General features: G+C 40.1%; 1 protein-coding gene across 2 annotated transcripts in view; it reads left to right on the plus strand.

The window, feature by feature from the left end:
- The window catches only part of LOC119781104 (zinc finger SWIM domain-containing protein 6-like), a 64338-nt gene that overhangs the window by 29791 nt on the left and 8298 nt on the right, over positions 1-26249 (plus strand). Inside the window, exons 2-10 of one of the 2 annotated variants that reach the window (XM_038281473.1) lie at positions 10415-10771; positions 13070-13218; positions 15395-15545; positions 16845-17015; positions 17936-18106; positions 18222-18368; positions 18726-18872; positions 19221-19481; positions 20374-20509. In XM_038281473.1, coding sequence (XP_038137401.1) covers positions 10415-10771; positions 13070-13218; positions 15395-15545; positions 16845-17015; positions 17936-18106; positions 18222-18368; positions 18726-18872; positions 19221-19481; positions 20374-20509 — 1690 coding nt within the window. Of the gene's footprint in view, positions 1-10414; positions 10772-13069; positions 13219-15394; positions 15546-16844; positions 17025-17935; positions 18107-18221; positions 18369-18725; positions 18873-19220; positions 19482-20373; positions 20510-26249 lie in introns of both variants that reach the window. The other variant, XM_038281472.1, reaches the window with a different exon arrangement.

A 26249-nucleotide genomic window follows, 5' to 3' on the forward strand; every position in this document is an offset into this window, starting at 1 on the left:
TTTTTTCCTACAACAAAAAAAAAAAATCCTCAGTTGAGAATGTATAGATAAATGCTCAAGGCAAACATATATATATATATATATATATATATATATATATATATATATAGATATATATATATAGATATATATATATATATATATATATATATATATATATAGATATAAATATATATATATATATATATATATATATATATATATATATATATATATATATATATATATATATATATATATATATATATATATATATATATATATATATGCAAAATACTGTAGGTGAGAGATCTAGGAATGGTATATTCCAAAGCAATGAGGGTCATAATTGTTGGTTTCCTAGTTTCAACAGATAAGCTAATTTAGACATCCACTCACTTTGTTCATCCGTGTAAGCCTCAGCTGCATAGGATTGCCATTAAACATATAATCTAGCCCTGAAGTAGCAGACAATGGCTTTTCGATGGATCCCATTACCTTGGCGTATAGGATTTGTACCTCTACTGGGACCGACCTTTGCTAATTGCACACATTTATATCCAGCCAGCTGTAATTTCATTCACACTAATGAACCTTGCACATGGACCGGCATAATGTATAGTTAATGTACATGCAGGAGATGGAATTAGCAGGCATGTGGCTTCTCTAGTGACAGGAACTGGTTGAGCTGTTCTATAAAGCCACATAAGACTCTAAGATACATGGATCTATAGGAAATAGTTGAGGGTATTTTTAAATAGCTTCTAACAGGTTCCTCATTCGCCCAAGTCTCTGATGTTATTGGCTATCTGAAACTGGTCAGTTCTTTAGACGAGAGCCTTTGGGATCTGTCAGCCAAGCAGTAATGCCATCACTTGCTGACAAGTCCAATCGGGAAAAATTAGAGTCTATTTTGAAATGATAGTTGGGAAAATTGCAAGTCATTCCTCATGTACCGCATGGCAACTAAGTGGCAGCAGCCAAGCAGTTGACTGTCATTTTAACCGCCAGCTGATGACAACTCCAATCACCCACACATCCATCAGTGAGCACACAGACACGTACACACATTCAGATATTCCCTGCCATCTCTGTGAATTGCATTCAGCTTTTTTTTTTGCTGTCAGAGTCTCAAGCGGAAGTAAAAGCATTGAAATTCATAGAATATCTCAAAACATTAATTTATGCCCGCCACTGTCTGTCAGGATAACTGTGAGGGTGTGTGTGTGTGTGTGTGTGTGTGTGTGTGTGGAGATGATGAGAACGTACCCACTCAGGGAAAAAAAATGTATCACTCCACCAGTGGGTTCAAGACATAAATACAGCCCTGGAGCTTTCTGCTGTTATTCCAGCCTGTCCCACACCTAGGACACACACATGCACACACGCACACACGCCTAAAGCAAGGTCTCCTGCAGAAAAGCACTGATCTCTGTTTATGGTCTCTGTATGAGTTCTTCCTTATAGGACCACACACGCATGCATGTATTGTTGCTCATACAACGCCACCCTCCACGTTGCTGAAAGGCCTCGATTTTGCTTTGTAGCCTTAATAATTAGGCCAGTTCATGGAACCGCAATGCAGGAAATGCTCCCTTTAGCTGTGGGTGGGATGGGGCTTTAGAGGTGGTGGTTGAGGGGGGAGTGTTAGGCTGCCAAAGAGTTCTTGACCCTTCCTCGACCTACACTGGAGCCTTGCTTTTCTTCAATTGTGGTTCAGATCGCCTTTCACAGGGGCCTCTCGGTTCAATCCAGCCAAATGGATTGAATTCCAGTCCAATAGCCTTCCCTCTGTGAGGTTTAAGCACCCTGTCTTTGGTCAACAGAGGATAGGATCCAGTCTTAACGCTACAGCTTCTGCAGGTGTTCCCCTTTGGACCATGGAATCATAGCCAGATTACCAGTGCTTTCACACCAAACCACAGGAACGCCCTTTTTTGTACTGAAGACTGGTTTCTAGACCATATTATGCCAATGTGAGCCCATCCTGGACCCTGAAACGGTTAAAACGGCCAGTCTCAGCAGTTGTTACTGTGTTTTTTCGAATCATGGAGTGGTTCACTTGCAGTGTGAATATGTGCCATGTTCCAGCTACCAAAAGCGGGAGGAGAGGATGTGACAAGAGAGGAGCATATTTGAATTGAGGAAGACCAAAAAAAGTCAGTCTAAATACATCAATACTATATAAAAATTATATATGTAAACAAGGAATGATGTGATTCTTTTCCGTCCTAATTAGCGCTATACTGAATCAATCCTGCTCCCCAAACAATCTACTGCATCTCCATGATGTTGTTTTGCCAGATCTAAAAATCTCTCTGTAAAAAGCGAATTGGGCCAGCTGAAGGTGTAATTTTCTCACTTTCACCGATCCCTGGTCCCATCCCTGGACCGGAACAGCATTGTGTCTCCTTTGGTGATGAGTTTCTCTAAAGCTTATGAGGTATTTTGATTAAAATCCAAAGTTAAAATTTGCTCTTGAAGACTGAAAATTTGGCAGCCACACAGCACCAATGCAGTACATTTAGGTATCTATTTGGTGAGACCAGATGAAGGGAAGGACTTTAAATGGCATTGCTCCTCATGACCGACTAACTTCTCAGAGTAGTTTAGAAACTGTTGATCTTTTCATGCTGAATCATATCTCATGTTTATAGACACTGGCCCAAAAAAGACAGCATCCAGTGAGAAAAAGGCTTTGTGAACGAAAATGCCTTGTCCATTTGAAAGGTCAGAGAAAAAGTCAGACTTGTTTAAGGTCACGAACACAAAAAAGGTGCTTCAATAACCACTCATCATGACCAAGTTATGTAGAATCCTATCTCGAAAAATCTGTGTTTTAGGCTAGAAGTAGATGGGCTTCATCAGCAGTAGTCAGTACACGCTGTTACCTTTGTGAGTTAAAAAATAATAAACTGAGACTACAATTTTAGCTTACCTTGTACAATAAAAAAACTGAAAGAAATTTGCGTTGAATGACCAATGTCAAAGTCAGAGTTCAGAGTTGGACAAAAGCATGGCTCCATTCTGATTTGTATTAATGTTCAGACTGGTGGTGGTGGTGTAATGGTATGTCTTGACATATTTTGGGCTCCTTTAAAGTGAGTACCCTTTTCAATGCCACAGTCTTTGAGTCCAACCCTTTATAACCACATGGTACCCATCTTCGGATGACTACTTCCAGTATGATTATGCACTCAAAGCTCCAATCATCTCAAATTGCTTTCTTGAACATAGCAATACTGAACTCAAACTACCTCTACAGTCATTAGATCTCAGTACAAGAAAGAACCTTTGTGGATTGATGGAACAAGAATTTAGCATTATGGATATGCAGCAGACACACTGAAATCTATTTTGATATTATCATAGTCAAATCCAGCAAATAAACGCTGTCTGAACCACAGGTTGCTTATATTAGATTTAGGTCAAAATCACTCATAAACCAATACAGCCAATAAACCAAATTACCTTTCCACTGTTAGGCCTGAATTTTCTCCATTGAGTTGAAATCCTAATGTGATTGAGGAAATATGTGTATGTCGCAAAATCTAATTTTGTTCTGTGATTTTGCTACACTGGTGAGCAAACCCCTGAAGTAGAGCCCTGATTCCTGCAGGCTCCCTTCATGTGGGAAGGATAATTTTGTTTTATAGGGATGTTATGGAAGCCCAATTCGGAAGCTGGGGTTAAACTTCTAGGACTCAGGCCCTGCTATTCGTCTTATCAATAAGAAAAGTCCAACATTTCTGGACAGGTTTGTGTTGAATACTTTTCATTGACTTAATCATTTGTGAGTGCAGTACAAAAACTGCAATAAAGTTTTTTCAAGTTTTCCTCATCAGGATTGCCTAAAGCGTAGTTGATCAATAGGCATATATAGAATCTAAACATAGACACATAAAATACTGGGTAGAAGTTTTAGGCTAAGCCTAAGTTGTTATATTGTGCTTCAGAAGGGCCATTCATTCTTCTAATCCTTTAAATCATTAAGTAATAGATCACCAGACCTTCAGTTAATCTTTTAGAGTTTTTCTGTTGTGCTTTGAACAATTGGAGGTCAAAAGAAGTTTTTTTTCCCATTATAAAACAGTGTGTAGTACATAAAAGCCATGTCTTTCAGGAAGTAACCCAGCAAAGACCTGAGACCAAAACTCTGAGACTTATCATCATTGTTCTGGTCATGTACTCCATGTTGTGTTTTTGACAAAAAGTTCTTTGAGTATTTCCTTGTTGGAGCACAGATATTGCTTTCTCTCTGTCTTGTCTTTTGATTAAGACATGTGAACAAAAAGACCTGAGCGATTAATCGATTTCATCATGAATCAAATTTTCTGTTTATGGAGATTTAATTTTTAGAAAATCTGGAATTCTTTCACCAATGGACATTCATAGCTCCGAGTAACATCAATTTATCTTTGTGTTCTCAGATGTGCACCCATAACTGATAAACTGGCTAACTTTGTAGTAGCATTAGCTGCAAATATGCTTTTTTTACAAGCATGTTTCAAAGCTACACTTTAAATCAAGGTCTACTCCAGGAGGGGATGATTGAAATAAAACCTAGGTTTTGAAAGTAGTATATTTTACTTGTCATTTTTTTATTATGAAACTTGAGGGAAAATTGGTAGGAATTAGTAAGATATTATCAGAGATTTGATTTTTAAGCCATATTGCATTGCCCTAGGAGCAAACGATATAGTTGCTGGTAGCAAAGTGCCATTGCTGGTCATTTCGATTCTTTTTGATTTTCAACTGCTGTATTGTTCAAAACCCTTTCCTTTAGGTGCATCATGGAAGTGGTTGTGACAGGACATTTCGTGTTGGTTTAAGAATATGGCATTAATAGATAATTCCAACTGAAAGAACTGAACGTCTTTTGGGTTTAATATACAGATGACTACAACTCAAATTAAATGCAGTAAAAATTACAGGTATAAAATGTCTACTGGAATTTTTAAGAGTTTGCATTGTTTGGTTACAGAGTTTGGAGTTATTGTATGGTGATAATGGACATAGATACCCAGAGGGTTGAATTTAAGTCATAATTTATAGTAGAAGTGGATATCCCCTGTATCAGCCATACCATTGGGACTGAAGGTTAGAATTTGCCAGTCAGTCTGCAACACCTGCAGAAAGAAACCCTTCTTGTTTAGAGTTGACTAAAGCATGACACCAACAAAAGGATGCAACTGACAATCATTATGGTTCAGTCAATATGAAAATGAAGGTTTCTTTGAACAGAAGACGTGCTGATGGGACTTCTTCCACATTGCCTCACCATTCAAAATTCAATTTGTCATCTAAAATATTCTCAAGGGGTTTGTAAAAACTACTCTCTCTCCATGGCCTGATGGTCTTGATAGAAGTGACTTGCTCTTTTCCCCCAAAGATCAATAATTATATCCTTGTTCTTATCAGTATTACGGTAAAGATAAAACTCCTCACACCACTTAGCAAAGTCACCGATCACTGGGCCAAGTTTGTTTTCATTTTGTTGGTGCAAAATCGTCAGGGTGCTTTACAGTGAATCTGGTTTTAGATTGATTGGGGGTTGTGATTTGACAGATATCATATATATATATATATATATATATATATATATATATATATAAGTAATTTAATATAATCTAATATAATTTATATATCATTTTACATCCCATTTAAGTATGTTTAACCCTCCAATATTTAAAAAAATTAATCTAAAATTATATACATTGTTGGAGTCAATAGTTTGAGTGATGTCTAAATGTCACCTTGTGAGTCCAAAAAGGAAAACGCCCTGAAAAGACTACAACTCTAACTCTACACCTAATGGCTGAAAAAGGAGACACATTTTTCTCTTAAATGAGAAGGATTGCAGAAGTATTTCTGACTGTCTGACTCTCTCAAAGCAAAAATAGAAGACAGTGTGAGATGACTGAAAACCTTAGCATCATGTTATGTGGTTCACATCTTCTCTGTCTTGCTCACTCGGTCACACGCTGTTCTTGCCACCTTGCACAGCGCTTTCTGCCAAGTGTGATTTCACCAGGGCGGTCAGAAGGGGTTTCTAGGGCAACCTCACAGAGGCCTTGTTCTAAAAATGGCCACCATGGTTACTCTGAAAGCCAACTCTGGCCTCTTGAACATGCACTGAAAAGAGGCGAGAGCGCCACTCTGGGAAGGGAGCTGGGTGGATTGGGTAAAGGGGGGGAAACCAGGCTCTCTAATAGCTAGCACATGAGACACTGAAGTTTTCATACCCACCCAGCCAGGGGTTTTGGGAGGTGGGTGTCTGTGTGTGTGCCTAAACAGTAATATCCCTGTACTCAGCGCTTGGCTAAATTAAAAGGGCATTTCTGGCACAAGGGGCATTTTTTGGTGCCCAGACGATTGGACGGGGAAAGGCGAAACTCATTACCTACCCATCTGTCAGAGAGTGAGACTGAAAGAGCTGTGGGAATGTGGACTGATGAAGGGAGGGAAGGGGCAGGGACGGGAGGGGGATGCAAAGGGCTTGGAAGGTGAAAGAGTGAAAATGTCCGATAGAGCAGAGTAAAACATGACAAAGCCTCCCCACCCCTTAAAACCCGCAAGTCTTTTATCTCTGGTCAGGGTTTTCATGTGTTTTGAATTTTAAAGTGGATGATTTTCCTTTTCAGAAAGAAAACATTTGCAAAAGAAGGTACAGCTGCCTTTGTAACCTTTTGCTCAGTGTGTGTGTGTGTGTGTGTGTAAGCTTGCATCTGAGGGTGATTTTTCTTTGAGCTCTCTCAGTTCCCACATGTTTTTGATCTATTTTTTTATTTATTTTTTTTCCAGCTCAACCAGGGGCCACTCTTGAAAGTCTCTTCACACAAACAAACCGCACAAGCAAACACACGCATATCCACACGAAAAAAAGGTATCACCGAGTCTCAAACGTTCATTTGAGTGGCGTCGTTGTTAAATAAGTTACCCCCCCCACACACAAACACACCCTCCATGGACCAGCTGCGGTGTGCGAACCTTTTTGTCTCGTTTAGGATTGTTTCAGCGCAGCTCCTTGTTTCCCTCCGTCTCCCGCAGTTGTAGACATCCAAGCTTTGATCACTGCACATGTGAAGTGCTGCCATAGTCGATCCACACCCCTCTTCTGTGGATATTGTTAACGAACACGTGCTTCCTCTGCCAGCTGGCTTTCAGAAGGGGAATGCATATCTCTGTGGCACAATGTTGTGCAGGTCTGCCTTGCTGCATATTTATAGCTAACACCCTATACTTCTGCAGATACAGAACAACCAAACCCATTGGCACATTGTGTCATCCAGTCATCCTTGTTTTCATTGCCTTATTAATCCTTGCAGTCCTAGAACAGTGGACAAGGGGCAGGTTGGGACCAGTTTATTGGGTTTCTTGTGACTATGAAAGAAAGCAGAAATACCGGAAGGAAATGCATCGATTCACAAAAAGATTAGCAAACTCCACACAGAGGGCGCCATGCTGCCATGCAGAACCTGCAACTTCACTGTTCCTCCATGGTGCAGCTATCATGTTTTATAATTGTGGACTTCAGGGTACACAAATCTCGAGAAAGTAATTATAAATGACCCTAGCAAAAAGCTTATGCTCAAATGTGTGTGTGCTTGTGTATTAGCATCAGAATAAAGACCACTTTTTACTTTTTCACTATTAAACTGAGGACAGTTTCCTGGTCCTGACTTTGTTAATGGTCAGGTTTATGACTAAGGTATAAACTGGGTTTAAGGTTAAGGTTAGAGTATGCACTGGTAATGTTAGATGAGGATTCTTGTGATGGTGAGGCTACAGAAGGGTTTAAAAAATGACTGAAAATCAATTTAAATCAGACTAAAATTTTAATTTTAGGGAATTTTATGTAATAATACAAAAGAACCATTTACCTTTCGACTTACACTGTGCCGGTTTAGCACATTTATTTGAATTTTTCAAGTTGTAGAAAAACTTAAAGGTATATTGGAGGATTTTCACAAAGACCCACCCTCTTCACTTAAAAAAAATAATGCACATGCGCAACCCTGTACCCGTTCGTGAGAAGAAACGCCTTTTAAACACGTGCGAGAGCATGCACAAGCCCATTTCTCCTCGTGCTCAGCACGCTCTTTTTAAAAATTGCTGTATTTCCACTATGCCAGACTCAACGCCAGTAAGTGAAAATGGGGACGAGCACGTAGGACGGACTTACGTAAACATATCACCAGAATGATTGACAATTAGGAGGACCACTTATTTTGATGATCCACCCGGAAAATGAACGTCCTTTTCTATACCATTAGGTCAATGTACAGATGTTGTTATGCACAGCATAGGATCCGTTAACACAATTTTATTTTAATGTATATCCTGAGCGTTGATTCTTTTGTTTACCTGCTACCTTGATCTGACCTCTGTTTAGCTTGTTTGTGCATCCACTTTCATCCATAACCCATTAAAAATGTAACTCTTGCTCCTCCCTTCTTACAAGAAAAAACCTTTGATATTTATATGCACTAAGATGTGCTTTGCACGGAGGCTATGTAGGCACTCAGCCCTTTGATAAACATATTAAAGATATGTATGTCTATGCCTGCTGCACATGAATTTCACATGTTTCTCCTGAGCGCATAAATGCATTCATGAAGCTGCTTCTAACCCCTCCCATTATTAATAAGTCATGATCTCACACTGCGTCCCAGCGCTTGTGCACACGCCTTCATCTTTCATGTGCCCACGAGTGTGTGTTTTACAGCACAGCAGGGGGACCCCACCTGGCTCATTCATATTCATTCCTGTATAATGAGTAGCCACGCCTCCGGATAACGCAGTCAAGGCGAGATCAAACAATATTTTCGAACAAGAGTCTGTATAATTCATGCTGGGACAGGCATGCTGGCTTCTACGCCTCTTCTCTCGATTCCTCCTGTTGTGCATCAGGATTTTCTCTGTCTTATTAACAAGTGACAGTAATGCATTTTCAGATGCATCACATAAAATTTGTCCCTTTGTTTCCTTTTTTTATTTAATTTTTTGATGATTGTCACAATAATAAAAAAATTTGAGATCAGACCAATATAGGTAGAGGAACATATCAGCCTTCTACCAACTAATATTACACAGTATGTGCACTAAATAACTCGGTTGGGCCCCTTTTTGTATCAATTAGTACATCAGTGCAGCATTGCAGGTATGTGATTAGCGGGTCGTTCTGCATAGGTGTAATGCAAGCCCAGGTTGCTGTGAAGGCTCCTCAGGTTTTCTACATCATCTTCCTAACAATACTCCATTGATTCTCAATGGGGTTTGGTTAAAGTTATGTTTTCCGGTCAATCGAGTGCAGTAACACCATGGCCACTTAATCAGGTTTTTGTACTTTTGGCAGTTTAGCCAAGGATCATGTCCTACTGGAAAAAACCGGAGGTACTTTTAAAGTGTCCGGGATGACAGCTTGGTCGACTTTGGACTTAATAAAAGACAGCAGACCAACACCAGCAGTTGATGTGACTCCCAGAATCATCACCGAATGCAGAAACATGTTTTTGGACCCCCAAAAAATGGAGTCTTCTCGGTGTGAGGAACCCATCCAGAGCACTCAATTTGTTTGGATTTTATTTTTTACCTGAATTATTGAGATGCATCAGGAGAGCCTGAACACAACCTGACAGCCTGTGCCTCTCCTGTCTTCCTTCGGACTCTGGAGCCTTGGTTTGAAATCTAAAATAAATCACCACACACACATAGACCCATCATGTGGGGTGACCAGTGGAGCTCTGTTCACACCTTGTAAATCACACCTCCTCCCCTTTAAAAAAATGGATTTTCTTTAAACCCCTTTCAAGGCTGATTATTTTTTCTTCCACCCAGCTTTCCATCAAAGTCCTTGAATACAGCAGTTTAGTGATAGTCAGCTTTCTTTAGCAATGACCTTTGGTGGCCTGCTCTCCTCATGGAGGGTATCAATAACTATTTACTTAAAAATGACCAACAGTCTGCCTCATGATTATGTCGACCATGACATCATTATAACAATAAAGTTGGTTGTTTTTTTTGCCTGAAAATGAAATGCTTAATTGTACTTAAGTGTTAAAACATTTTCTTAGAAACTGAGTTTAGGTTTTTCTTTAGCTATAAGCCATAATTATCTAAATGAACTGAAATAAGCACCTACATCTGTGTTATAAGCTATTCAGCTGATATTTTGGGCTGATAATTTAATTAAGATGCACATGTATTAACATCTGGGGCATGTATTTACTGATATGGGATTCAGTTGATCAAGTGATCTAATCTGCAGATGTCGATTTCCTGAGTTTGTTGAGTTTTTATTTATAGAAATAATTGTTTAAATTGGTTTTTAAATTGTTTAAAAAAATATAACATCCAATACCCTCACCTTACTACTAACAAAAAGTAATTACTTGTAAAATTCACCCCTTTTTTTTGTTCTGTACTTTACCAGGCTTCCACCTGAGCGGCACGGTGACGGACCCCGCCACGCCTTCATCCCCGGAGCTCGTCTGCAGCGTCAGTGTCAGCTTTGACCGCTGCAAGATCACCGCCGTAACGTGCACATGCGGTAACAAGGACATCTTCTACTGCGCCCATGTGGTGGCGCTGTCGCTTTACAGGGTACGCAAGCCTGAGCAGGTCAAGCTGCACCTGCCCATCTCGGAAACCCTGTTCCAGATGAGCAGAGACCAGCTGCAGAAGTTTGTCCAGTACCTGATATCGGTCCACCACACTGAGGTGTTGCCCACAGCACAGAAACTGGCTGATGAGATCCTGTCCCAGAACTCGGAGATCAACCAGGTCCATGGTGAGGAAACCAGTGGGTTTTTAGAGGATGGTTAGGTTAGTGTGCCCATGTGTAGTTGACATGTGCTTTCCTGCCTCCACATGCATATATTAGATATTGATTGTGTGATGAAGGTAAAGTGTGGCAGGATCAATATTACTTATAAATGAGATCCATGAAGCAGAGCAGAGGCTGTAATCAACACTATAGACCAGTTTGCATCTTAAAAGGAAGACGGGGTGGGGGGGTGGGGGGGGATAAGAAGCCATGCAAAAGCAAGAAAGAAAAACCCACAGGGGCTGGAAATGTAAGAATAAGAAGAAATAAGATGAGCTACTGCTGAGCAGGTCTGACAAGAAAAAAAAAAGACATCAGAAATAAAGACTCAGGAAACAGACTTGAAGGAAGGAAATATGAGGAAACAGAGGGAGGGAGACATGAAAAATAAGTGTCAGAGGCAGAGACACGAGCAAAGATATCTGAGAGATCAAAGAAACCTTTTAACCTTCGGAGTAAATCTCTGGAAAATGCAAACCAAAAGTCGTCTTCACAGTCTGTGTCCAGAGCTGCTCTGTCGCACGTGTGCAATGAAGCAGGAGATTGTTCAGTTGGAATGGATTCTACAACCTAGAAAACAGACGGACTTCTGAACAAAGCCAAATAAACGTTGACCCTTTTTAGGGCTAGTATCGATACTCTGGATCTGTACATTCTTACATAATAAAAGAAAAAAACTTCATCAGCATTCCTCAGTTTCCCTAAAAAATAAACTACTCCACTTTGAAAGTCTTAAAGAATAGATCCCTGCATTAAAAGTTACATTTTAAATGAAACATTATGTTTTATGCAAATCCTGAAGCAAGATCTTTCAACCTAAATGTTACCAAATAGAATACTGCTTCGCTCTGCCCATTTTCTGACACTCCTGGTAAATATTTGTAAAAATTCTTAGAATTTTCTTTTTTTTTTTTTTTTCAATTAGGGAAACATATTTTGTCAACCTTTAATTTTAATTGATAGAATTGTTGGTGTAAACATTCTTTATGTTGAGAAATAACTCATTTTTTCTGTTGTTACCAAAAAAGTTGGTATTATATTTTTTCCCCTAAAAATTCCTATTAAAATACCTTTATCTGAATCATTTCATAATCCAATAATCCAATCCTTCCGTTTCTGTAAATATGAGAATTCATTGTCTCACTTTTTTTTAATGAACTCTGAAAATTCAAAAGACAAAGTAAATTGCAAGAAATAGCAGCTTCTCTCAATAATACCGCTTTACAGTCAAAGCAATAATTAAAAAGTTTAGGGCTGAAACATTTAATGGGATTAATCGTGATTAATCAATTATTGAAATAATTGTCAACTAATTTAGTAATCGATTAATACTTAACTGGAGTATAGAGACTCATTCTTTTAGCTGACAGGGCAACCCACTCAGAGCAGTAATCATACTAACATTGTAAAAAAAAAAAATAATAATATGTAAACATTGTGCATAAGATAAAAAAATATTTTTCGTGTGTCTATATGGTCTATCCAGAACTCCTCAAGTGAAAAAGTTTTAGTTTAACCTCGTTAAATTTAATAAAAGGTGTTCTTTAAGGAACATTTTGCTATCCGATTACTTGAAAAAATAATCGACAAATTAATCAATTTGCAAAATAACAGTTAGTTGCAGCTCTAAACAAGTTTAAAAGTATAAAATATGTGACAAACAAGCCTGGATGAGGAGCGAAGAGAGCGAGATGTTAAATGAAAAAAACAAAAAAAAAGCCTCCTGTTGGAGAGGGTCAGCAGAAAGCCGGATCTAAATCTGTAGTCAAAATTTTGGATAAGAGATAAAATGTGCTTTATTTATTTACAGTATTCATTTATCTACATACGTATAACATTCATTTAAATTATAAAGTTTTGATTGAATTAAATACATTTTGAGCTTGACCTTACCAATTCTCCATAACAACAGTTTTGTTAAGGTTTTTTATACTTTTCTACCGAAAGTTTTTCATTGCTTATGCTGAGAATATTTAATATACTTTATATATATATAAATATATATATATACTTGGTCTACAACTGTATTTCTAAATATATTTTTTAACTTTAATTATGCCTTTAATAACTTTCTGGAAAGTTTATTTTTTTATTCTCTTAAACCAAGTCATGGGTAAATATAGATCTTTTATCTTGTCATGGTGGGAATTAAGTTTGTCGCATCTGCTGAGGCTATATTTGTCATCAAAACAAAAGGCAATGAGGAAAAATTTAGTCCCACTTTAAAGTGCTTCACACTGGAATGTTTCTATGCCTGTATAGGGGCCCCGGACCCTACAGCGGGAGCCAGCGTGGACGACGAGAACTGCTGGCACCTGGACGAGGAGCAGGTTCAGGAGCAAGTCAAGCTTTTCCTGTCCCAGGGAGGCTACCACGGCTCAGGAAAGCAACTCAACCTCCTCTTTAGCAAGGTCTGAACCGCGTTGACTTATCCACACCCAGAACAGAAAAGCACTCACCATCAGCTCGTCTATGTTTCTAAGCTTGCTCACCTTGAGCCATGGGTCCCTCTAATAGATATTTTCTCCCACTCTCTTTTTCATTTGCATTGTCCTTTGCTTCCTCTCGTAATGGGAATAAAAGAGAGCACAGAATGCGCATACATTAAAAGGCAGGCTGTGTCGTAAGGCTGATTGTAGGAGTGAGTGAACAGAAAGAGAGAAAAAACAAAGTATAGAAAGCGAGAAGCCTTGCACTACACACTGTATATTAAACCCTTTCATGAGAGATGTTTGCCTCAGTCAGTTGGCTGCTATTACAGTTACTGAGCTGGGCCAGCATTAATGCATTGTGTGCTTCATAAAGACCACAAGCCAAGGCCATTATCATCTAGCTTGCCTGGCTTTTAAAAAGTCTCTCAGCTTCATGCACTTTGAAGCTTAAATGTCTGCCTTAATATAACACACACACAATAATCGAGTAAGTCACGTTTTCTCAGCCACCTTGCACAGATCCTGAAACTCCCACACAGAGCTACCTCTGCACACCTCTACCTATACCCACCCCCCAAATGTTAGCAATCTGTTCTCGCCATTTTTAATTTTTTGGTCTTTTTCTCTGACCTCTTGCTCTGAATAATGTGCAAACTCTTTCAGAATCTGCAGGGAATAAGCCAATAACTTATGAAACAGATTTAAAAGGTGTTTGATGTGATTTCAAGTTAAGCAGAGAAGAAAATCAAAGGTCAAGGGTAGTTAGCTCTCAAAAACAGTTCAGAACAAATTTAAGCAAGATACAACCAGAGGAATTTTGTCACGACACCCATTCAGCCATTTTTTTTCTTTTTCTAAATGATTTATTGAGTTGACCATGAAAGCAGGCAGTTTATGGAGGCTGGCATGTCTTTGATACGTTTTGTGCAGGTTCTGTTCATGACTGGCTGCATTGTTTTTATTTATATTCCAAATTTGAGTTCTCACATTGCTCATGAAAAAAGAAATGAAGCCAAAGTTTGTCTGATCTTTGAGGTAATTGAGGTCATTTGGGTCCTGGGAAAATAAAAGAAAAAGCACTGTATTGAAGCAAAAATCTATATTTTTAACAATGGAAGTGTCATAGATCGATGTGTGTAAGAGTGATGGGCTGTTTTCGGGGTTTTACAAATTTAATATCTATAATCAAACTATTTACTTTGTCACTTTGAGGGGCCCCAAAAGTTGTCCGGTCACATCGCGTTTTTTTCCCCAGCTGTCTGAAGCAATACAGGATCTCCACCGAATGCTGCTGTGCACTGCCAGTCAGCCCGCTGAAAGAGGCGTGCTACACTTTTGCTCGAATTAGATTTTATGTTTTCATTCTGAAACAGCTTTAATATATAACTAAGATTAAACTGGACTGTTCCTGACAATTTTTTGTGTACCGTAACTGGATTATGTTAAAAATGTTAATTCTTAAATGTTTACTTCAAAAAAAGTTCCTCCAAATGACATATGAATCAATGTTATTTAAGTAAACCAAACAGTGCAAAGTTGACGATTTTCGATCAAAACTATATGGAAAGCCTTTATTGGGAAACAACAGTCAAACTTCTCATGACTTTAAAGGAATTACTTCCTCGTCTCCAGTGGTATCCCTAACCTTTAGCTTCCTCCACAGATTATTAATTAGGATCAGTTCAGGATCAGTTCAGTAAATAAATAAGGTCCTTAATCTTATATACTTTTTGTGTTACACTACTTTTGAATTAATGGTGTAAAAGAGCTGCATCTTGTTTTTAATTAAAATAATTTTACATTTCTGGCTACATATTGGATGGATGTACTGGATCCCAAATTTAACACAGTCTCTTCTATCATTTAAACTCTTATTGTTGTTCAGAAATGACAAGATTCTGATAGATAATTGTTTTCAATATTCATTTGAAGATTTATAAATAAAAACCAAACACTGCTCTCCCACCATACAAGGGAGACTTCAAATGCGAAGGGGACAGGATGAGCTCTCCAACATGCATGGCCTTTTAAATGCCTCTATGAAGATAAAGAAATAAGCAAATGTTGCAATAATCTTCTTACATTCTAGATTGCAGAATTTTTAAAGAACCATCCTGGTATAAACTGCCAATGTCTCCCACCTCTCTGTGTGTAGGTGAGGGAGATGCTGAAGATGCGTGACTCCAACGGAGCGAGGATGTTAACACTGATCACGGAGCAGTTCATGGCCGACCCTCGGCTGGCGCTGTGGAGACAGCAGGGCACCACCATGACCGACAAGTACAGACAGCTCTGGGATGAGCTTGGTAAGGGGAGGGGGGGACACACACACACACACACATATACCACCCTCTGTAAGCACAGGCACTGACAGATTTAGCAAGATGGGTGATCGAACCCAGACAGTGACACAAAGGCACACAGACGTATTTTTGTCTCTGTTTGTTTTCTTGTGCTTTTGTGTCCAAGAAAGCCCACAGTCTCAGATGCGCTGACAGCCCAGTTTCTCTCTCTCTCTCTTCGCTGTGACTGTAGGTTTGGCAGCTCTCTTCTTGGATTAAAAGCCATTTAATGCGGCACACTGAGCCTCACCTCTGCAGTGTTTTCAAACACTTCTCATTATATTTCTGGTGGATGTGAAGGAGCGCTGCTCAGCACACACTTGTTTGGTTTGATAAGGCTTTGCAGCTCTTTTTCCACAACCCGCTGAGCCCATCTTAGCCGTTTTCCCTTAACATCCTCTGTTCCTGCCGTCACTGTCGGTGATGATGATGATGATCGTCCTCTCCCTTTGGTCCTCCTCTACGCTCTGCGAGGACAGGACAGAAATCGTCTGTTTCAGTCCCACGTATTTTCTTGGACGTGCTTGCTCACGCGTTGCTTTGAAGTCCACACTTGAAACCTTCCTCCCAGGGTCCTTATCACTCCACCTGATGTGTGGATGCAGCCTAGCGGCACTGCCATCCTTGCTTTTGTCTTTCTCCTCTTTTAAGTCTCAAACAAGCTGCAAACACTTGTCCTCATCAATGTCTTCCCCTTCCCTTTTTTTTTTTTTTTTTTCGCAAACCGCTTCCACTCTCTCTTCTGCTTCTCCAGTCTTGCAGGCTGCACATTCTGTCCCATTGGTTTCAGCCTTCACATCCTGTCTTTATCCTTGTTTTCAGGCCTTGTCTCTCCAAAATGTTTCTGTCTCTTCACACATGCATCTGTACCACCCTCACTGTAGAGAGTACACATCTTCAGCACTCTTGAGAGTAAAATCCCTGAATGTGTTCGGGTCCCCTGAGACTGTACCGTTTTTCACATTCTGTTTGTTCCAATTTGCTCCAAAATGATGTGTGTGCACACAGCGTTGCCTCTGGATAAGCTACGTCTCACTTTTGTAGCCAAGCAGAAGATGGCGGCGGCAAAGAGAAAAAGCTCTCAAGAAGCAGATCCACTGATTTCTTTTGCTCCAAAGCATGAAAAACAAACGCCTCATGCTTTTGACCTTACACAATAGCTGCGTTTACAGACTTGTTAAGCTCAAAGCACTCTCTTATTGCTCATGCTTACATCAGCTTTCTATGCATTCATGAAAGTTTGTGCATTTGCTGCGTGTCCAGGTGCCCTGTGGATGTGCATTGTGCTGAACCCCCACTGCAAACCGGAGCAGAAGTCGTCGTGGCTGCGGCAGCTGCGGCGATGGAACAGCGTGGACGTCTGCCCCTGGGAGGACGGCAACCACATCAACGAGCTGCCCAATCTTACCCATTCCCTGCCCCAGGGCGCCCACGGTAATCAAGGTTAGATGTCCTGTGTGTCTTTACTTCACACATTCAATCTCTAACTTTAACATATTTCTCTTGGGATTTTTGTAATGCCATTAAATACCTTAAAAAATAAATAAATAAATGACCAGAAAAATAGTTATAAAAATCAAAATCTTGTGCATTTGTATTCAGCCTCCTTTGTTCTGATAAATAAAACAATCTATAACTAACCCTACTAACCCTAACCTTAACAGCCAAGAGACTTTTATAATAAGTAGTGCAACTGTTTGCATTTTCATCTAAGTATAAACAGATCTGTTGAGGAATTCTAAACAGGATTACATTTGAAATATCCTAATCTCTAAAAATAATCTCCCAATGCATCATTCAGTCCATCATCTCTACATGAAAACTACAAACCAACCAAGACAGGGCAGTCCATCTAAAGTGACAGGGTGAAGAAGGAGACCGTTCTGGTAAAATCAGAAGGTGGCGGAAGCTGAATGTTGGACAAACCTGGTTAGAGATTCACTTTCCTGCTGAACAAAGACCTTTCAGCTGGTAGAGACAAACTGTAGGACCTCCAGCTATAATTACAACCAAATGCATCGACTGAGGAGGCTGAATACAGACGCATAGCTAATTTCTGTGTTGTTAAAAATTAAAGACCCCTGTTAAAGAATCAAGACCCCCACAATTATGAGACCTTTACATCTTAGTGTTTTTGCTCGTAATGCAACAAAATCTGAACAAGTTTAAGGGGAAACAAAACTGGGATGATGAGAGAACCTTTAATATTTCGCTGGAAGAACTTAAAGGACATGATTTCAGCCGTGTGAAGCTGTTTGATAACTAAATAACTTCATAAATAAGCTTCCTTTCCAGTATTTTCATTTCTGCTGGAGATGATCCAGCTCTAATCTTTCCTCCCTCTCTTTCTGCAGAGATGCGCCCCCACAGGACTGTTTTCACGCGAGCCATCGAGGCCTGCGACCTGCACTGGCAGGACCGACACCTCCAGCACATCATCGCCAGTGACCTCTATGCCAACTACTGTTACCATGACAACCAGGAGGGCTCCCTCTTTGACTCACGCGGCTGGCCTTTGTGGCATGGTGAGTCTGCATATATATGTAGGTTTCAAATGGGTTCTTTAAACACTGAAGTTGGACTTTGACTATAGAACAGGGGAAGCTGGAATTATTAAAGTGGGATTTGTCTTTGCCTCAGAACACGTCCCTACGGCCTGCGCACGGGTTGACGCCCTGCGATCACACGGTTACCCTAGAGAAGCCCTCCGTCTGGCCATCGCTGTGGTGAACACGCTACGGAGGCAGCAGCAGAGGCAGCTGGAGCATTTTCGGCGACACAAAAAAGGTAGCTGAGATGCTATACAGCCGCATCTTAAGTCACAACTTGTATTAGGATTAAGAAAGAGACGCATAGAAGGATTGCAGTTGGGCGATTCTCCAGTCTGTGATGGTTAAAAAAGCCAAAATCAAAAAAGGGGAGAAAGAGAGGAAAACAAGATCCCCGAAACAAGCAGCTGAAGATGGATGGATGGATGGATGGATGGATGGATGGATGGATGGATGGATGGATGGATGGATGGATGGATGGATGGATGGATGGATGGATGGACTGTATCTGTTTAAATGAAATACTTGCATCTCTTTGTCAACCTATGATAATAAATCCCATTTGCTAAAAAGTTGCTTTTATATCTGTCAACAGATTTGCTCCTTAAAGGTCATACATCCATAACCAACATGGAGGGCTGGGTGGGACACCCTCTGGACCCTATTGGTACCCTGTTCAGCACCCTGACAGAGTCAGGAAGAGCGGGTGAAGAAGGCTCCAACACCTGCTTAGACCTCTCAGGTAAAGATGATGCAGAGCAGCAGAACTGAGCACCTATAAATTATTAAAATACTTTAATTTTCACTGAGTTCATTTTAAGTTAACAACATTTAGATAAAACAGAGTAGTTTATCTGCCGTTTCAACCACGTCTTTAGTTTGTTCTGCAGTCATGCCTTCTCAGGAGGCTGAAATTCTCCTTTCCTACACTCATGGTTGCTCAGTCCCTGGTTGCGTCCTCTGCTAACTAAAAGAACCGTCTGCATTAAGGAGCAGCCGTGTTCATATGTATTTTAGATTCTCATTAAAATAAAATAAACTAAAGTCATGTAGATTCCCCAAAAATGGACACAGACTGTTCTGTTGGCAGACTGCTCCAGCATTGTGAGCCGAGCAGAACTTCAGCGGATGCCTGTGCAGCGACTGCTGGGGGACGGTGAGTCGTACATGGCGCTGGCGGTTGAGACGGCTCTGATCGGCCTGGGCCAGCAGCGAGTGATGCCGGACGGGCTGTATGCTCAGGAAAAGGTGTGTCGCAATGAGGAGCAGCTGTTGGCCAAGCTGCAGGAAGTGGAACTGGACGACTCCCTGGTCAAAATCTTCCGTAAACAGGCCGTTATTCTGCTGGAGGGTAAGGAGTTGTTGCAGATTGATTCTTTCAGATTTACCGTCTGTTGGTTTTCATTCCTCTAAATTTCCCAGCAGTCCACTCTTGGTACAGACGCACACAAATACACACACAGAAACGCCTCCTCCCTGTCATTTCATAACCTACCCACACACAGAGAGCCGAGGCATTCCTGCTAAAACAGGAAAAACACATTTGACTCTGTCTCACTATTTATTATCCTTTCATTTTGCGGTGCAAATAGAGGCTGAGCTGTCCTGGGCCAGACCAGAATGAGCTCTTTACACAGCAACACCAGGGGTATTGTGTCAGCACACATATGCCGCTACACACAAAAGTGTGTGTGTGCGTGTATTTACAGGAGCTGGAACAGAACGAGTGGGTAATGGGAGAAAGAGGGAGGGGCAGAGATGGTGGTGGAATTGACATAGTCAGAATCCGCTGAAGTCCCCACCCAAACCCCAGCCCTGCCTTGTCCCCGCCGCGACCACCCACCTCTGGCTCCTTTGCTAATAGAGCAGCTCGGGTCTGAGGCCTCTGCGGGGCCCCAGGAGGCCTGCAGCCGCGCCGCTTTGTGATGTGGTCTGCGGCTTAGAGGCCCCGGGGGGTTTAAAATAACCCACCAGAGATGGAAGGGGCATGCAGGAAGGAGTAGGGCAGCAGGCCAAGTCTGCACACACGACCATGTTTTTTTTTTTTTTGACGTCACTGTTTTGTTTAAATGCCGCGTGGCTTCCCTGCTTCCTGCCTAGAAAAGAGAGTCTCTCCCCAGCTTACAAACCAGGAGTCATGACTCAGTTTTTCAACTGCATGAAAAGTTCCGGTTCTATAATCTTGGTTCGCCACCAAAACATCTGCTCAATCAGTTTATGGTTTTCTGTCCTTTTGCTCCCAGCTGGTCCCTACTCTGGCCTCGGAGAGATCGTCCACCGAGAGAGCGTCCCCATGCACACCTTCGCTCGCTATCTCTTCACCTCTCTGCTACCTCACGACGCTGAACTGGCGTACAAAATTGCACTGAGAGCCATGCGGTAGGTCTGCTTGTAGATGAAGTCGAACCCCTTTCATGTAGACATTACAACGGTGGTGAGCTCCTCCCTTTTCTTTAAGTAAGCAGAATTTTAAAAATAACGAACATAATCCAAACAGAAAAAGAAACAGATCTGTACATATGATTTAACAATGAAGCAAAATATCTGAAATTGCATATTTTATTATATTTATAAAATAAAAGTTTTATAAGAACAAGAGTCATTTGAAAACTTAGATGTTATTGTTTCCTAAAGTCAATAATGAAGATCAATGCAGTCTCTTTCCACCGTTTTCTCCGGTTCCATCTGTTCTACATTGGGGACGCCCCTTTTCCTAATGTCTCTGCAGGATGTCCGTCTGATTTCTCCCTGCTCTTGCTCGTGTGTTCAGCTGCGGGACAGGCGTGCGCCCGTTAATCGGCCGCCGTTGCTCTGTTTTGATGTTGTGACTTGTGGGAGCTGGATCAGTGAATATTAATTACGTTAATGATGGTGTAATTAGTGCAGCTGTAACGAGGAGGAATCACACGCACGTATACTCGAATACACACGGCGGGCCGACGGAGAGAGAGAGGGGGGGGGGGGGGGGGGAGTGCTTGTCTTTCTGAGAAGCAAAGCTGATATATTTTGTGATTCTCTCCCCTAATCAAAGAAGATCTTAGTAAGTAATTTTTCTCTGGTGTTAGTGAAGTGAAAGCAGGTTCATTTGTAGGACATAGTTCTCCCAGTCAACAGGCGGCCGAATCTTTGTGCAGGACTCCCTCCCAATGGGAGGGAAGATGGATGACAATCACCTCAGCATTTAACTTATCATCCCACACTCTCATTAATTGTTACATCCTATTATTTTATTTTTGATCTATTGTATGTTTTATTTAAACTGTATAGGAAAAAACTAAACAGTTTTGACTATGGTTTTACTGAAAAAAACGCATGTAGAGGGAAATATAAACAAAAGAGTTTAAATGGATAATGTGCTGAATACATTTAAACTATAGTTTCATGTTTGGGTTTCTCTTAGTTTTTTTTATCCCCTCAAAACACGTTTTAAAGCGTTTTCAAATAATAACTCAGAATGCATGAAAAGTACACTGGTAAAATGTTTACCAATATAGACATGTTAGACCTTGTTGGAAAGCTTAGATTCTCCGGGTTCATTTTATGGACACACCGAGCAACGAAGCACAATTAGCACAGATATAGCAGCATGTCAAAATGTACCATGACAAAGCAGCTACAACAAGCAAGCATGTCTTTATAACTGCTGTTGAAACCTATTATTTTTGACAATAAAAAAAAAACGTTGAGTCTTGTTTAAACTGATGCAGCTTGGGTGTTTTACTCACCCAATTTTCATGTATATATTCAGAAACTAGAAGGTGTTAGCTTTCAAATAATGTATCACACATATAATTTGGGCTTACAGTTCCTAAGTTATTTGCTTTTCCATTTGGGTATGCAAAATAGGCGAGATTTTCCCAAAATGAGGTGGATATTAAGAGGATAAACCTACAAAATCATTTTTCATGTATTGTTTCTCTCAGAATATTTTCCCGCTCTCCTGTAGAGTTCAATATTTATATTCAAACTGGCATTTTCAAACTAAGATCAACTTTTTGGACACAAAGTAGCTCTTTTATTTCCTCATTTTGGTCCCGGCCTTTGCTTTGCGGCATGTCTCACTACTTTCAAAATAACAAATCAAATATAAAGACCCTTAAAATTCCAAACAATTCCTGAGGACTTGGCATGACTGGAAGTGACTTTCTTGGAATATTGTAAAGGGGAAAATGGTGACACCTTTTGTTGGAATAAAGAGAAACATCGTCACCTAATGCCAATGGAGATCTGCCTTTTTTAAACTGATGTTCCCGACCGGAGAGCAGTGAGTCGGGCCACTCTCTTCCAATCCTGGCCACTTCCTTCACCTTTTCTTTTAGTCGTCTCTCCTCCTCCATCCTCACTCCTCCAGTGTGAAACCAGCGATTTAGAATAATGTGGCCACTTACGGGTGCTCCTGGGAACCAGAGGTGTCTACTCAGCACATAATGAATGTGTGTAATGTAGCGTAGTGTAATGTGATAGCATATACCTCCACGCTCCCACGGGACGGCGGACAGTTAAATATAGAGGAGGAGGTAAAGTAACCAGGGATCTTTTAATAGACCTATTATAATGCTATCATTGATAAAAGAGGAGATAAGTGTCCAACTGTTCATCCCTCAGATGGTTTTTTCTTTTCCTCTTGCTTTTTTTCAATCTGTCACAGTTGCTTCACAAGTAGTATGTGGATTATTTAAAACACTTTGCGTGTTTGTGTCTTTTATAAGGTTAATTAGTCGGTGTGACACCAGCATATGCTGGCTGATGGCTTGGTACGAGTGACCAGCACTAAAATAAAATAAATAAATGAAAAGAAGATCTGCCTGCTGCTCTGCAGGCTGCCCACAATTTGAATTCCGCCAAAGAAGCAGAAGAGGAGAGATGGTGCCTGCTGTTATCATAAGAGAAATCCAAATGAGATGCTATTTTTTTTTCAGAGCCAACAAGTCTAGATTTTTACTGTAAACTGTATAATACATGTTCCTTAAGCAAGGCAAATGTTTACTGCAGGTTGCCAGAATTTTAAAGCCAGACATATGAAGTCTTTTAAAGTGTTTAAACAATGGCATTGTAAGTGATAATTATATCTATCTGTGTTCTTTATGTTTCACAGATATGCAACTATTGCAAAAAGTCATAGTTTTTGTTTATCATGTACATAGAATAGCTTAACATTTCCTAAAACTGTCTTACATCACCACCACAAATTTCAATATAATTAATTTCATAACACTTTTTTTGTGTGGGACTGTTTTAACATACTTTACAGTCTTAAAGTGTCACAGAATTCCTCAATATTCAGCACATCAGTATTCATACCCAAGCTCAATCAGAAAGCTTCGGAGAAAAACAAACAAACGTAGAGTCCATTGCATTAAAACAATGCAAAACATGGAAAGATTAACAGTAAATCAAAGTGTTTTTTTAGTTTTTTTTTTATTAGGAACTATAAACTAAAATAAGCATATATATAATACTTGACATTTTTGGAAATATGTCAGTAAAACCCTTATTTAAAGGAGCCTGCAATTTCTGCACAACATAAATACTTTTTTTTTTTAGCTTAGAAATCTCTTATTATGTTGCTGATGGAAAAAGGTATTTTTTTAGGCATCACAGTTCTTTAAAAGAGAGATATGTACGGTTTTGGTCATGTATGACTTGGTCCTTCTTGAAAATCTCACCTTGGAAGAGTTTGTTTATACAGTTGAGGTCTTCCACCGGATGTGTGGCGTATAGCTGATAGATCTGTGCTTGATGGATGGTGAAAGTGAAGGGTGTTTACAGTCAGAGGGGGAAACACAGCGTGAGGTAAAGAGGTCAGTCGTCATGGTGATGCAGACCAGAAACCCAAAGGGCCTCAGGATTTAGGTAAAACCTATCAGGACTGCTTTGTCTCATGATCTCAGTTGAGAATTTTGGATAGATTTTTTTTTTCCTTCATATTTTTCCTTTAAAGGAGAAATGATAAAGCCTAAATTAAGTTTGGACAATATTTAACTTATTATTTTGTCTCCCAATCTCCAAGTCTCCTTATCCACAGATTGTGTATGAAAATATACATTAATCTCACAAAAAGATATTATGTCTTAATCTGTAAACAGATATACCGGTATATATTTTTTTGTTTTTAAAGACAAAGTAAATGTTTGTCTGTGTTTAAAAGAATTTGCATTGTATGTTGGATAATACAGTCCAGGTTTAAGTAATTCATTTTCTATTTATATTTTTTAATTCTCTAGTGACCCTTATGTATATAATAGAGTAAAATGCATCATTAATTTATTCTCTCAGATAGCTGCAGTCACTTTCTTAACCAAATATTTAAGAACAATACAGCATCAATTAAAGAACTACTTAATTTTTTATTATATAATTGTCTGGTTTAGACTTATTTAATTAAGAAGATTTCGACCAAACTGCGCAACACTCTAAGAACTAGAAAACAGATATGGGTTATCAAGCTTTTAAAAATATCTCTGTTCATTGTATCCGTGGTGTGGCACTGAAAAGAAAATACAAAGTAACATTTTAAAACTCAAACATTTTTTAAAAATGTTTTGTGTGGGTTAGCCATGTTCCCACAGTGCTACAAATGATTGTCACCACCCGATCAATACAAAAACAAAATCCGTACCATCGGCTCATTTACGCATGTGCAAGCAGATATTCATCCAGGTTGCCATAAATAATGTAATTATTGTACTAAAAGTACTTATTTTTATACTTGAATCAATAAACAACGCTAATACAAGTCTTCAATAAAAAATGTATGACTTTTCTGAGACAATTTGATGCTTTTTAAACTTTCTCCATTAAACTGCTTGTCTGACGTCATCATCGGACATGCTCCGGCGAAATATGATTGAACCATATTTATCTTCTTAAGGTTGACACAAAAGGAAAAAATAAAACTCAAAAAGACTAGATTTAAGTCAGCTTCTGGACGTGGTGTAGGATCCCATTTCCTGTAACGATCGGGCACAGACAAGTGATAAAAAAGAAATGATTTAAATGCATTTATTTTCTCAGGAAAAATTATTGTTATTTTTTTTACAAATTAAAATTGAGGACGACCCGAATGTATATCTGGTATTGCATGCGCAAATGAGCTGATGGTGCGAATCGTGTTTCCGGTATGGATAGTGACAATGATCCCTACCTCATTGCTACAAGGCTTCTCTGATACTTTTGTCACTGAATGTTATCTGCAAGCCCAACAAAATCTTTATTTATTCTCATCGACGCAACAGGGCAGCAAATCAAGAACTGCTCCCCCAAATACAGTACATTCAATATATACACTGTATTGCCAAAAGTATTTGCTCACCTGCCTTGACTCACATATGAGCTTAAGTGACATCCCGTTCCTAATCCATAGGGTTCAATATGACGTCGGTCCACCCTTTGCAGCTAGAACAGCTTCAACTCTTCTGGGAAGGCTGTCCACAAGGTTTAGGAGTGTGTTTATGGGAATTTTTGACCATTCTTCCAGAAGCGCATTTGTGAGGTCGCACACTGATGTTGGACGAGAAGGCCTGGCTCTCAGTCTCCGCTCTAATTCATCCCAAAGGTGTTCTATCGGGTTGAGGTCAGGACTCTGTGCAGGCCAGTCAAGTTCATCCACACCAGACTCTGTCATCCATGTCTTTATGGACCTTGCTTTGTGCACTGGTGCACAGTCATGTTGGAAGAGGAAGGGGCCAGCTCCAAACTGTTCCCACAAAGTTGGGAGCATGGAATTGTCCAAAATGTCTTGGTATGCTGAAGCATTCAGAGTTCCTTTCACTGGAACTAAGGGGCCAAGCCCAGCTCCTGAAAAACAACCCCACACCATAATCCCCCCTCCACCAAACTTTACACTTGGCACAATGCAGTCAGACAAGTACCGTTCTCCTGGCAACCGCCAAACCCAGACCCGTCCATCAGATTGCCAGATGGAGAAGCGCGATTCGTCACTCCAGAGAACGCGTCTCCACTGCTCTAGAGTCCAGTGGCGGCGTGCTTTACACCACCGCATCCGACGCTTTGCATTGCACTTGGTGATGTATGGCTTGGATGCAGCTGCTCGACCATGGAAACCCATTCCATGAAGCTCTCTGCGCACTGTTCTTGAGCTAATCTGAAGGCCACATGA

This window comes from Cyprinodon tularosa, unplaced genomic scaffold, assembly GCF_016077235.1.
Source record: "Cyprinodon tularosa strain WSP-4 unplaced genomic scaffold, ASM1607723v1 ctg171, whole genome shotgun sequence".
NCBI lineage: Eukaryota > Metazoa > Chordata > Actinopteri > Cyprinodontiformes > Cyprinodontidae > Cyprinodon > Cyprinodon tularosa.